The sequence below is a fragment of the Tarenaya hassleriana genome, unplaced genomic scaffold (genome assembly GCF_000463585.1).
Source record: "Tarenaya hassleriana unplaced genomic scaffold, ASM46358v1 Cleome2, whole genome shotgun sequence".
In the NCBI taxonomy this organism is placed as follows: Eukaryota; Viridiplantae; Streptophyta; class Magnoliopsida; order Brassicales; family Cleomaceae; genus Tarenaya; species Tarenaya hassleriana.
The window spans coordinates 1,992,378-2,005,477 of NW_010965372.1; the positions used below are offsets into that span (position 1 = coordinate 1,992,378).

The 13,100-nt window shown below is 39.4% G+C and overlaps 3 protein-coding genes and 1 long non-coding RNA gene across 7 annotated transcripts in view; 2 read left to right on the plus strand and 2 right to left on the minus strand.

Annotated features, from left to right (window-relative positions):
* Window positions 1-214: 214 nt before the first annotated feature.
* Window positions 215-4,072, minus strand: LOC104811717 (F-box/FBD/LRR-repeat protein At5g56420-like). 4 transcript variants are annotated; one of them, XM_019202479.1, is made up of 7 exons: window positions 3,887-4,072; window positions 2,767-3,657; window positions 2,461-2,595; window positions 1,974-2,350; window positions 1,427-1,732; window positions 546-830; window positions 215-423 (listed from the first exon to the last, which is right to left on the minus strand). In XM_019202479.1, exons 2-4 carry the CDS (start codon window positions 3,607-3,609, stop codon window positions 2,072-2,074), a joined length of 1,257 nt encoding a protein of 418 aa, XP_019058024.1. In that variant the 5' UTR covers window positions 3,610-3,657; window positions 3,887-4,072; the 3' UTR covers window positions 215-423; window positions 546-830; window positions 1,427-1,732; window positions 1,974-2,071. The 4 variants fall into 4 exon arrangements, with proteins under 4 accessions (XP_019058024.1, XP_019058022.1, XP_010536823.1 ...); XM_019202477.1 differs by having other exon boundaries at window positions 215-830; XM_010538521.1 differs by having other exon boundaries at window positions 215-830; window positions 3,943-4,071.
* LOC104811716 lies at window positions 296-1,831 on the plus strand. The gene is made up of 3 exons (XR_002024157.1): window positions 296-387; window positions 581-1,353; window positions 1,451-1,831. It is a non-coding gene; the product is annotated as an uncharacterized LOC104811716 (long non-coding RNA).
* LOC104813260 (subtilisin-like protease SBT3.18) lies at window positions 3,736-7,705 on the minus strand. The gene is made up of 10 exons (XM_010540828.2): window positions 7,613-7,705; window positions 7,423-7,514; window positions 7,239-7,336; window positions 6,767-6,925; window positions 6,025-6,698; window positions 5,828-5,895; window positions 5,342-5,590; window positions 5,133-5,247; window positions 4,802-5,015; window positions 3,736-4,705 (listed from the first exon to the last, which is right to left on the minus strand). The coding sequence occupies exons 1-10, from the start codon at window positions 7,703-7,705 to the stop codon at window positions 4,077-4,079; spliced, it is 2,391 nt and encodes a 796-aa protein (XP_010539130.1). The 3' UTR covers window positions 3,736-4,076.
* A 3,462-nt stretch (window positions 7,706-11,167) lies between these two features.
* LOC104811718 (probable receptor-like protein kinase At5g56460) overlaps window positions 11,168-13,100 on the plus strand; it is a 5,875-nt gene continuing 3,942 nt past the window's right edge. Inside the window, exon 1 of the mRNA XM_010538522.2 lies at window positions 11,168-11,532. Within this exon, the coding sequence (XP_010536824.1) occupies window positions 11,469-11,532 (64 nt within the window). The 5' untranslated portion in view covers window positions 11,168-11,468. The remainder of the gene's footprint in view (window positions 11,533-13,100) is intronic.

Consider the following 13,100-nt stretch of genomic DNA (forward strand, 5'->3'; position numbering starts at 1 on the left):
TCATGCGGGTTTCAATAATGTTAATTTTTAACCTAAAATCTGATTTTCGTTTAAGATTTTCAGAAGGGTATTATCGTACCTGTATAAATTCAGAGCAAACTGATAATATAATTAAAATCCTACCAATTAAAATTCATTTACAAAAAAATGAGAATCAGGAGAAAGTCTGTTGAATTGGAGCCATTTTCTTCCCAGGAATACCTCAACACACCTCTTCCATGAGCCATTTTCTTCGGCTATATATATATTTGTAAACCTTTGAATTCTGCTTCTATACAAAAAACCAAAACAAGACGCAGGAAGTGTGGAAGGGACAGTTTCCAATTTCCATGGCTAAGACTGGGTTCCACCTTGTTCTCTTTGCACTCACCTTCCTACTTGTCTCTGGTTTGAACCCACCTTCATGCACTTGTCATAAACCCTCTACAAAACAAAAAGTATTAGGGTTGACTAATGGCCGATTAAACTCCTAAATCTGTGAACTTTTTCTTCTGCTACAATTCACTAGGGAGACATTCGATCAAACGAATAAAAAAGGGTCTGACTTTCTCAATCTCTGCTGTTGTTTTGATCGGTGCAGCGACAATCTCAGAAGGAATGCGGAAAAACAGGGAATGCAAAGGGCATGACGAGTGTATAACAGGATGCAGGCATGGGGGATACTGTAACATCCATCAGAAGAAATGTGTATGCCGGCCATTGCCATTGCCATTGAAAGGGGCGGCCACCATCAACAGCGGTCCACCCTGCGGCCGGGACGGTGACTGCAAGGGCTGCGGAACCGATGAGGGAGCTTTCTGCGACCTTCTGAGAGGGGCTTGTTGGTGCCCCTGAAATTTTCACATCGTTCCCTCACTGTTATCAACGAGTAAATCAAAGGCACGATAGCTTTAAAAATATATATCAAAATATATAAACTTTGTAAATATTGTCATAGATCTAAATCAGCTATGACAATTTTTAAAAGTCTTTTAGGTTATTGTCCTTAAATAAAAAAGCTGGAAATATATGTCTCTGTTTTGGTAAAAAAAAATAAACCATGTTTAAAAAACAGAAACAAATCCCAGTTTCTGTCCAAAATTCTTCTTATTTGGGAAAACACAATATATCATATCTTAATATGAAGTGCCAAATGAATGTGGGCAAGATTTTGTAGATTCTGTGCCAAAATAACACACCTTCAAAACAAATCACGAATCATCCAATCCACTATATAATAAAAAGAAAACAAGGTAGAAGGAGAGACAAAAAAAAACAAAGAGAAGAGAAGAGAAGCACAAACCTGTCCAGCAACCATGGCTAAGATCACTCCCTACATGGCTATGTTTGCAGTTATCTTCTTACTATCATCCGGTATGATGTCCGTCTTCGTAAAACTGAACAATGGTTCAAAATATCGAAAATTCTAATGGTATAAAGATCGTACCGGGTGAATGAAATGCTTCTGCAGGGGTAGGGAAGGCAGGGAAGGAGTTGCCTCCTCCGAAACCGCAATGCGTCGGCCCTGAGGATTGCAATTTCGTATGCAATGGGATGGGGATATGCCATACAGCAGACGGGACATGCGTGTGTGGTCCGACCGGAGATCCCAACAAGCCCTTTGGACCTGTCCGGTGTATCGCCAACTCCAAATGCACAGACTTTTGTAGTCCTCAGGGCGGTTCCTGTGACCTCGAGGCTCAAGTCTGTCGTTGCAACCCTTTGCCTCCTCCTGATGATTCTGATTATGATTCTGCACATCATTAAGAATGCGCAACTTTATTATTTATATGTATATCTTTGTTATCCATCCATATACATATATCTCTGAAATATCAAATAAAGTTTCATCCTTTTCTTTCTTTCTTCTGTATGGTATAAAAGACAGATGCAAAAGATATCAGATTGCAAAGACAGTTTTTTAAGCACCCACATAATGTCATTGAAAATTGAAGAAGCCTCGTGCACAAAATTTTAAAAAAGAAAACAGTTACTTCGTTCTTGAGCCCTCCCTGCAGCATAACAATGCCAACTCCTTTGATCATATCCCGAATTTAAACGGTGTGTAAGAGCTTGGACAGACTATACGATCTCATTCAAACACGAGCTCACATTCCGTGGACCCCCTCGATGACAATGCCAACTCCTTGATCATCCGGAATTTCTCTTCCAAATCTGTAGATTTTGGGGAGATACTCGCCATCTTTAAACGATTTGCGTTCTTTAAGATATATATCACAAGTTCTTTTTCTTCTTGATTCCCTCCATATCTTTGGAACTCAAAATTTTCAAGATGGAACAACAAACACTCGGGAACAGAACTCGGCTGATTCCAGGAAGGCCGGGGTTCATCAGTATCAGGAGTGTGTCTCTGAGATCAACACGATGGATTCACACTGCATTAGATCGTCAAATTGGAAATAATACAAGAAAAACAACCTGATCATGGAGGTGATATCTTTCAAGTAAGGGTAAATGTACCTCATCTAGCTTGAGAACTCGTAGGTTAGGGCAATCTTTGAGCAGAAGCATTAGTAGATTCATCCACTCTGAAACACATGTACATAGTTCCAAATACACAAGCCGATAGAAGATACTACCAGTAGGATACGCAGCCTGCATGAGAAAGCGTGAGCGCGAGCGATGTAATGCCAGAAAAAATATTAAATCACAAAAAAAAACAGCTTTTTCATTTTGGATCACATTTTTCCATTTCCATTGGTTCACATATTTGATATATTTGCTGCCAAGTAACGGTATAAACTCAGATTTAGAATGCCAAATTACCTTTGAAGTGTTTAAACACAATGAAAGGCACTTGACTGAAGTAAGAGATCCCAGAAGCTTCTCGGTGTTGCTATAAGTAACATCGATATTCGCCTCTTCCACCACAGGCATATTCTCAGCCAAACTAGAGATATCATGATAATCTGTAATGCCAAAGTGTTTCACAGAAGGAGCATTTATGGAAAACGTGAGATCATCTCCATCTTGGACCTTTTCTGATGTTCTGTATACATATAATCTCTGTAAGGTAGGTACTGTAACCACGAAAGTGGTCACATTATCATTATGACACCTTTTGACAACAAGATCTTCAAGAACGGGACAATTGGATAAAAACCGCAAGACAGATTCATCCCCGGCGTACTTCACAAAATCAAGATGCAGAATTTTAAGCGATGGGAAACAAACCAGATCAGGAACATCGACAAGAATCCCATTATTTAGCACCAAGACCATAAGCGAGTCACATGTATATAGGCTCATCGGCAATTTGATAGGCCTTTCGGTGGAAGAATAATGGATTGTCATCTTACTCACACGGCGATCAACTGCAAGCTTAACCCATATTCCAACATCAACGGCTCCACATTTCGGCCCGAGTTTGAGCTGCAAACTTTCAAGGACTGGAGCCTCATTCAGTAGCAAAGATCTGTCAACAAATCTCGAAAACCTCCAGTATTCATAAGTGTGAGAGCTATCATCATACTGAAGTTCCGGCACCATCTTCCAAAGAGACTCCCATCGTCTCGACAAAAGCCTCGTGGCCACGACATCTTTTGCTGGAACTGTTGACAGTATCCTCAAGAGCAAAGCGTCAGGCAACTGGCTGATCCTGTCCATCATCTAAACCTTCTCCTTCAACTCTCAAACTTTCTGCTTCTAGAGATATTGCTGTCAAAAACCGAAATAGCACGAAAAAACATGAAACTTTGAAACAGCAACTTCAAGCTCAATGGATTTTTCCGGAAGTGAAACAAAAACAAAACAATGGATTATAAACAACATAGTATTGTGAATAACACCGGAACCAATCAAACCCTAAGCAACGCAGCAGAAAAACATAACGAAAGCATTTACATAAACCAGAATCCCTAGACAGAGATGATCATTTGATACAAACCCAAACAATAAACAGAACGACCGATCCAAAACAATATTACTTTCAAACCCCTTGACCTTCGTTGATTCTGAAAATGGCGATGAAGTGGACCGTTGACTGCTCCGGTCAGAATCTCGTCATCCCATATGAACCCTAGTTTTCACTCGACTCTTGAGCTCTCACACTTCATTCCTTACAATAAAACACAAAATCACAAGTACTCTCGACGCGAATCCAAATGTACATGATCTTCCAAACTATTTCTATTTTCGCCGTTGTTCACAAACACAACCAATGGGCTTCGCACCCTATGAACCCAATCGGTCCATATTATCTCTCCAAATTCATACCGACCGGTCGAAATCTTCTTCGGTACGAACGTAACGTAAAATGGGTTTTCTTCTCGACAACGAGAAAACATCAAAATCTTCGGCCATATCAGGACGTCCACACCCTCCGGTCTTATAATATCCACGAAATAAACCGCATTCTTGTTCGGACCGACGTTACGCACCGTCCGTCTTATTGTGGTAGTGAACTGGAGGTTCGGTACGGTAATGGACGGGTAGTTGAAATCTGCGTTGGTTTGGTACGAATGCGTCACGGGGCATGAAAATGAACCGGTTTTGGGGCGAGGGAGAATAATGGATTTGATTTGTTGGTCCGTATAACCGATGTTGCATAAGAAGAGAATGTAGTCTTCGGTTCTTGTGTCGAAAACCAGACCTGGGTCCAGAGCTTTCAGAGGGTTTATATGTCCGGCTCCGACATCAAACGAGTCGGAGGACTTTAACGATCCACCGGAGAGAATATGAGCACTGCTCGTGTCTCTTGTGTAAGCTTGGAAATGGAAAGAAGATTTTTGTATCAAACTCTGATTCATAATTACAGAACATGATATTTCCGATAAGAGCTGAATGCGTAGGAAAACGGTACCTGTGGTCATCAGAGCGCTCCTGAGAGCGGCAGGCGACCAGTCGGGATGAGCTGACCGGAGAAGGGCTATAACTCCGGCAACATGAGGGCATGACATGGAAGTTCCTGACTGAAAGTTCCAGTTGACAGAACGTATGTCCCCAGAGAACGGAGTCGGAGGAGTTTTAGAAGGCCAAGCAGCTAATATTCCAATGCCTGGTGCTGTAATATCCGGCTACATACAAAAAAAAAATAACTATAAATTGCGAAGGTTTCTTTACTGGTGAGTCGAAAAAACGGTTTTCAGAACCCGATATCAGAATTTAACTACTAAGGTACATAATCGCAATACCTTGAGAATATCAGGTGATAGTGAGCTAGGTCCTCTCGAAGAAAAATATGCAACGGAAGGAGCTGTAATCTTTCCGATAACAGTTTTGCTCCGTCTGATTTTCACCATAGGTGGTCTGCAATTTACAGAAAGAGTCCGACAAAATGGTTTCAGAGACTGTTAATAAGCTTAGCATGTTAAAACCGACAAAAATGTTAAATCTTGTATACGTAGGAGATCGAGCAAGGTAATTTCGGATCCTCGTCCCGCCAAGAATGTTAATACGAACAGTAGGGATTATGTCTACTTCTTCGGCAAGTTGTTTGGTGGGTAAGTCGGCGAAAATCAGAGCAGATGCATTTGCCCTTATGGCTGCGACTTGTGCTTCTTCAATGAACTCCACCGGACCCAACGTGGAGAAACACAAAATTATCATCCCACTGGCTGATTTCTTCATCCAATTCTCCCATTTGCAAATCCTATAACAGTTCATAGAGCACATTGATCATTTTACAGAGTAGCAATTTCACCTCCAAAATGTACGAAATGTCATGTATTCAAGCAATTGCCTACTGGAATAGTAAACAATATCAGACAAGGACATGGATTTGGAAACAGTTTTACAAAAGAAATTCATATGACACATGGTTTTCGTACATATCGGCTGTGATTTCTCGTGTGTAAATACATAAATATATCGATGTGAAGATGCATACCCGTCATTGAAATATGTTGTTGCATCAGCTAATTTGCCTATGATATCCTGAAAAACCAAGCTTTCACCCTGCAATATTGTCGAATCCGACGGTTCTGTTTTTAGAATTTTGGAATGCAAAAAAGTTCATGCTTTGATCGGATAGAAAGCATCGAATTTGATCTCTACAACTCTAAGATTAACGAATGAAATCGGTACCGTGAGAATGAATTTCTCGTCGATTATAATTCCGGTGGGAAACCGCCGATCCACCGTTGAAGCTGCAACTGAAATTGCCCAAGGAGCGACGTTCTGAACGACGCCGGGACTAGGTCCCCCGTTTCCACAGGAGAAAACCACACTAACTCCCCTCTCCACGGCGTGAAACGACCCAATGTCGGTGCTCGACTCGAAAAAGGGTGCCAACGGTGGTGGCGATCCGAACGACGCCGAGATCACGCCGACGCCATCGTGGATAGCATCATCGAAAGCCGCCAAGATGTCAGCCTCCGTACAGACCCCTTCCAGATCCTTCGCCCAGCACGTCTTGTAAACGGCCAGCCTCGCCTCCGGTGCGCCGCCGCGGGCGGTTCCTCCGCCGAGGCCGAAAAAGCCTGATATGTCGGAGGCTACGGATCCGACGGCGGTGGACGCCGTGTGAGTGCCGTGGCCGAGGAAATCGCGCGGCGATCGGTATTCCGGATCCCGGGCCGGGTTGATTGGCCCATACACCTCCTGGAAACCTCTGAGGTAAAATCGTGCCCCGATGAGCTTCCGATTGCAGTGTACGGACGGATCGAAGCTTTCTCCGGCGACACATTCTCCGTTCCACGACGGCGGGATGGGTTTCGCCTCAGGCGATTCTTTGAAACTCTCCGATTCCGGCCAAATCCCTAATTGAACCAAAACGATTGTGATTACATGCTAATCGCTCGAAATGTGATGGAGAGAGAGAGAGAACCTGTGTCGAAGATTCCGACGACGACGTCGGAGCCATAGGAGAGTTGCGGCGGAGCTCTACCGCCGTCATTGCGTAGAGTGAGATCCAAGAAATCCCAACTTCTGGTTGTATGCAATTTCAAGGTTTTGCTCTTGAAGACCGTTATAACCTGCTTCATTTCTGCAAATTCTCTTTACGGTTAACCAGATCGGTTTAGTTCGTAAATAATTCGGAATACAACAATATAAACCGGAATTCCCGGTTAAGATTATATTCTCTATGATTCCCGTTAATATTTATGATCTCTGGACTCTGATTCTCAATACATCAAAATACAAAACAAAATCCAGTCACGTGATTCATCTAACAAAATTATGATTCGGTCGGTATGTATATGGCTAGTTACGAATAAAACCAAACCGGATGGTCGGTTATCGGTGAATTTTCCCGCCGCTTTTGAGGAGATATGAATGTGGAGGGGGGGAACTATTACTTGCTAATGAAGCAGCCTGCGTTGAGTTAATCTTTGCAGAGAAACCCGAGAAGCCATAGTTGTAGCTATACAACGTTGCCCCTTCAGCTTCTTCATTGCTATATCAGAAAGAAAACCCGAGATTCATATCGTTATAAGGGGCGAAACCCCGGAAAAAAAAAATGAAGTTTTCGAGGAAAAAAACCTTGTGAAAACCCTAGAAAGGAGACGAAGATGGTGATTTGAAGCTAAGACTGAACTGTTTAGCCGATTAGCCCCTAGATAGACAATGTATACCTGCAAGATACCAAGAAAATATACCAAATGAATCACGATTTTGCGAATGAAGATTTGTATATTTAAGATTTATCATGGATCGTGGATTGATATTTTACATGAGAAGTTGATGCTTCTCCAACGGAATGAAGTATTATTGCAAGAGAAAGAGAGATGCATCCGAGAAATCGAACGAGTTTATGAACCGACATTGTTGATACAGACTAAACCGGAGGCTTTCATCGATATATATATAGAATCCATAGGCATGCAAGTCTCATCATCATTCTCTTTTATGATATATAATCTTTTAGGATACATGAAACATTGGAAATTTGGTCTACATGCAGGAGAGTAGTCATGCCTTAGAGATTAGACCTTTTTCTAGTCTAAGGTTATATTTTACACGCCTTTCAAGCTACATACATACATATATATGTATATATGTATAACACAGTGATAGGGCTTATCAATAGTAGCTTACGAAATTTAAAGAACTGCCCAAAAACCACTCTCAAGGGACCAACCTTGAAGGCTCAAAAGGAATAAAACCAACCTGTAAAGACAGACAGTGACTATATGACCTAGAAACACAACATTTTTACCTAGATCGGATCATTGTTTTGCCGAAATTTCTGCGTGAATCAAGTGAAAAAACGCTGTTTAATCACGGGTTTCCATCGGTTTTGTAATTTTTTTCCGCAAAGCCTAGACTTTCGAAGCAAGTTTTCGCCTTTTCCGCAAGCTTGTAATCTTACACCATTAATGATCTCTCCCTCTCCAACTCCAACCATACGAAAAAAGACTTCGACTTTTGATATGCCATCCATTTCGACTCTGCATTATGCGCATTTGAAATTGAGGGTCTTTCTGTTCTTCTTCGGTTAGGGCATTTTCTGCAGTAAAATCATGCAGATTTCATGGATACTATGTGTTTGGTCCTGATAAACCGTGCAAGGAACCCGGTGAGACATAAGTTATAGATATCTTTAACGTGTTTAAACTCTGTATTCGATGAAATGAAATGAAATGGTCGGTCGACTGAACTCAATATATACATATATATATATATATACACATATGAAGTAAGCTATTTTGGGAGAGTATATGGTAAGAGTTATAAAAGTAAATGCAGCAAATTAAGTTGGGTATGATCTGTTTCTCTGTCTCTTTCTCTTGAACTGAAACAAGTTGCCATCTTTTGGTTTCTTGCATTTTAATGTGTAATTTTTTCCATTTAACTTGAGCTTTACTCATAAAAACAATCAACACCCCAACTCTTACACCCTCTCTCTCTCTCTCTCTCTATATATATATATATATTGTGTGTGTGTGTGTGTTTATGTTAATGATTTCATTCTGTAACCTACTATCAAATCTAGTTATATTGAAATATTTATCACATATCACACCCAAAATCATTCTTTATTTTCGTAATATCTCATCAACCATTATACCTAAACGTAACACACAATTCATCCCTAAACTTTTGAAGATTAGTCTACTCAAACGCTTTGCATGATTTTTCGGATTAAAAATCCATAAACAAGGATCATCATTCAATATTATATATATATATATACAGCGTAGATATATCAAATCTATTCATTTATTACTTTCTTTTTTTAAGTGATAATTCGGCTTCTAAAAATTTAATCTTCTTAAGAGAGAATATTATGTTGAAAACGCGTTTCTTATTTAGATACAGATGAATTCTGTGGAATGTAAATTTATTACAAGACAGAGTAACGAAGTGATCCATGTAACGTGAGAGAAAAATGATAACATGACCCGACATGAAAGTGTTGTGTGTTAACCTGCCGACGACTCTGACTATGTATGACTTTTACGGACTCTATTGACTTGCTTTTGAAACATTTTTCAAAATCTAATATTGAATTATCCCACATATATATATATATATATATATATATATATATATATATACATATTCATTTTATATTACTATTATATTAAAAACATACGTTCAGAACTATCACAATTATTCAAATATTCTACGTATATCTAAACTGTTTGAAGTAGATATTATAGCTTCTATTATGGAACTCAATATATATATATATATACATATTATATAATATGGTTTAAATCTATCTATATATCTAAAAAAATAGCGTTAATATCTATTTCCCGTTCATGGGAATTTGTAGTGAAATGTTTTGTGCGGTCGAAAAGGATTCAATATGTTAATCATATACAATTAAAAGGGTATATTATGTGCATATAATACTAGTGGTAGGTAAGGTGGCTATGACAATTTCTTCTTATTGGATATTAGTTGGAAATCTTCAATAATGTTTAATTCTATCCTTTCATTACAAGGAATTTGAGGTATTTTGTTTTGTCTTTTCTCAAAAAAGGATGGATATATAAGAATAAAAGAAGGATAAAAGATAGAAAAGAAGATAAATATATATTTATTTAATGTTTAGATATTGTGTCCATTAGGTCAAATTAAATTCAGATGTAATATGCACTATACTTTAAAATATGTATATATATATGTTTATTATTTATTATTTTATCTTGGAAAGTTTAGGGGATAAAGTTTTTGGACCATCGCTTCATTTGAATTGTCTTAGATCGGTAGATCCTTTATGAGCTAATATGTGCGATATATTTTTTACCCTCCATATTTCTCCATTACCTCTTAATATATATATATATATATATATATATATATATATATTATATGTATATGTATATGTATATATATACACATAAGTGGGATATGAGTATTAGCATATCCGATAAAAAAAAATTAATTATAAAATATTTGAGTCTAAACATTGAATCAAATTGAAATTTAATTATATTAAAATTTAAAAAATCAGTTTTATTCGAAATTTATTTATTCGAATTCAATTGCAACCCGAATCAAATATAAAAACATAAATTTAAAAAATTATCTTTTTAATAAAATGAAAATTCAAATAAAATCGAACTGAATAAAAAAAATTATAAACTTATAAAATAAAAACACTATAAGATAACCCGACCAAAACATCAAAACATAAAACACTATTTAACCATATCAACTTGCTGCAAATATTACAGTATTTGATCCATTTTAAATGAGTGTGAACAAATTTTTTTTTTTGGAGAAAGAGGAAAGCCAAAGGCGCACGCTAAGGTGAGAGAAAGCGATCGCGGAAAAAAAAGAAAACAAAAAGGCAAAGAGCCGTGGCATCAAAATGCGCATCATACATTCATTCATGCGCACTATCAAATCCCAACCCCCCAAAATAAAAACTCAAATAAAAAATATTAAAATATATAAAGATTGAAAAAAAAAACCCATTGAATTACTTGTTTTTTCCCAACTGATACAAATTAGATTTTGAAGGATTAAATATGATTACTATAAGTTATAGTCTTGTTGTTATTATTATCACCATCGTCGTCAAAGGATACCTAACGAAAATTCGTTCGGTTATACGTACGGCCATCCAAAAACCTAACCGGACCGAACATATTCATGTTTTTTTTTTGGAGTTTTATTGTCCGTTTTATTTTTGTATTGCCATAATTTGCTGTCTTTCTCTTGTGAGTGGGAAAAAGAGAAATGTAGGTGGGCCCATTTCCGCCATAGCTAAAGACCTCTTTCTCCCACCTCATCCCTCTGTGCCCATCATTGCCACGAAGAATCTCTCTCTCTCTCTCTCTTTCTCTCTCTCTCTCTCTCTCTCTCTCTCTCTCTCTCTCCCACGATGGCAGAAGAACTTTAGAGGAGAAACAAAACACTTCCTTGATTGTGTCTCTTTTTCATCGTCCATACCCGTTTTCCCCCCCATCTCTTCTCTGTTTTTTTTCTTTCTTTCTAAAAAAAAAGAAAAACCCAGAAGAGAAATCGATGCCAGAAGCGGAGAAATGGGTGTTTTTTCTTCTGGGCATGAGTTGTAACTGATAAAGCTCGATTCTTTTTCTTTCTTTTGTTGCGTTGTTTTGGGAACAATGGGTAACTGCTGGTGCACACTCGAGCCTTCTAATCACAGGGTCTCTGCAAACGCAAAATCAGGTTTGGATCAGCGTTTTCTCTCTCCATTTTCTCGGAACAAGTTCTTGCCTCTTCCCCTTGTGTTTTTTTTCACTAAATCCCCAAGCTTTACGTGACTTTTTCCCTAAATAGCCTCCGCTAATTAGGAAACAGCTCGTCGTTTTACGTGGGTTTGCGAGATTAATTCAAAAGGGCTTACCTTTGCTTCCCCCCCCCCTCTGGTTATTATGCTCTGGTTTTTTCCCTTTTCCGGTGTGGAATTTTTTTTTTTGGGGGGGTTTTGGTTTAAAGTCTGGTTTTTTGGGTAAGATGAATTCGTTTTTGTAATAAAGTTGAGATTTTTTGGACCCATCTGTTCGGAATTCTTCGTAGTAACAATAGTAATAATAAATAAATAATACAGCGTTTAGTTTGCGAGAGGAACGTGTGAACATATGGGGGGCCGGCTGCGTGATCGATGACTCAGCTATATGCTTTACATGCCAGATCATTGTGAATCTTGCAATTTCGAGCTTAGAATGTTTTCCTGAAAGTTCTTCACTTTGTGAATTCTGCAGGCTCCATATGGTCCACCGTTTGGTCTGATCCAAGGAATTCTCGAAGCGGAAGGAAACCCGTTTAAACCAATCCCGAAGGAGCATTGCCCGACCATAGGACGTGGGTCGGTGGCTTGGGTCGGGTCAGGACCGGAATTCTTCGTAAGCCTGGCTAACCACCCGGAATGGAAGAACTCCTACACGGTCTTTGGATCTGTTCTTCCGGAGGACATGGAAGTTGCGGAGAAGATCGCGGGTCTACAGACCAGACCCGATGTCTGGAACAGCGTCAACGTGTCCGTGTTGGAGAAACCTGTGTCTTTTGTCGTCCGGAGAATGAAAAAGGACCGAGAAATACATGTGGATGGTTCTTGATTCTTCTCTCTTTTTGGTTTTCTTCTTAATTGGCTTCCTGTTTTATGCAGGAATTGGATTTTTTTTTTGGCTTTTTAATAGTTAATATCAAGCTTTCTTCTTGGCCTTAAGGTTAAATTACAATTGTCTTTTTACCCCCAAGAAAATTACTATTGTCAAAACATCATAGTTATAACTAAAATGTCATGTAGAAGCGAAACGTGATTACTTGATAATGAATTTTTAACCCCTGTACCAAACATTTTTATATAGGTTGCTTAAAATTTAGTTTTGGGAATAAAACGATGACGTGGCATTTGAGACGGTCGAAACGACGGCGTATGAGGTCGCAAAAAAATGAGCAAAAGCGCGTCAAGGCGTCGCAATAATAGCACGGCTACGACAATCACGCCCGCGATACACCTAAACCGCGCGTGTACGGCGGCGGAGGAGTAGGTGCGTCGTTTGCACGCGTCACGTCCCTCGGCGCACTTTAGCACCACCCCCGCCGCCCCCTCCCTCCTCTTCGGCCCACCATGACCCAACCCTTCTTATCTCTCACTCTTCTAACCTACGCCTCCTCTCCTCCGCTCCCTTTTATCCTTCACCTTCCCCTCCTCCTCCTCCTCCTCCTCCTCCATCATGTCGACTCCTGACGATGGATCTCTCACATCTGTCGCCCACGCTGCCGCCTCCGCA

What these genes read in the sequence shown, in the direction of transcription:
- LOC104813260 (XM_010540828.2), bottom strand. Translation starts at nt 7,705, where the DNA reads ATGTCGGTTCATAAACTCGTTCGATTTCTCGGATGCATCTCTCTTTCT. An exon ending in CTTTCTAGGGTTTTCACAAG is followed by an intron (nt 7,337 to 7,422) that starts GTTTTTTTCCTC and finishes TTTCTGATATAG; the next exon opens with CAATGAAGAAGCTGAAGGGG. An exon ending in TACCTTGCTCGATCTCCTAC is followed by an intron (nt 5,248 to 5,341) that starts GTATACAAGATT and finishes TGTAAATTGCAG; the next exon opens with ACCACCTATGGTGAAAATCA.
- LOC104811717 (XM_019202479.1), bottom strand. Translation starts at nt 3,609, where the DNA reads ATGATGGACAGGATCAGCCAGTTGCCTGACGCTTTGCTCTTGAGGATA. An exon ending in TGTGTTTAAACACTTCAAAG is followed by an intron (nt 2,596 to 2,766) that starts GTAATTTGGCAT and finishes TTTCTCATGCAG; the next exon opens with GCTGCGTATCCTACTGGTAG. An exon ending in GAGTTCTCAAGCTAGATGAG is followed by an intron (nt 2,351 to 2,460) that starts GTACATTTACCC and finishes TGTTGATCTCAG; the next exon opens with AGACACACTCCTGATACTGA.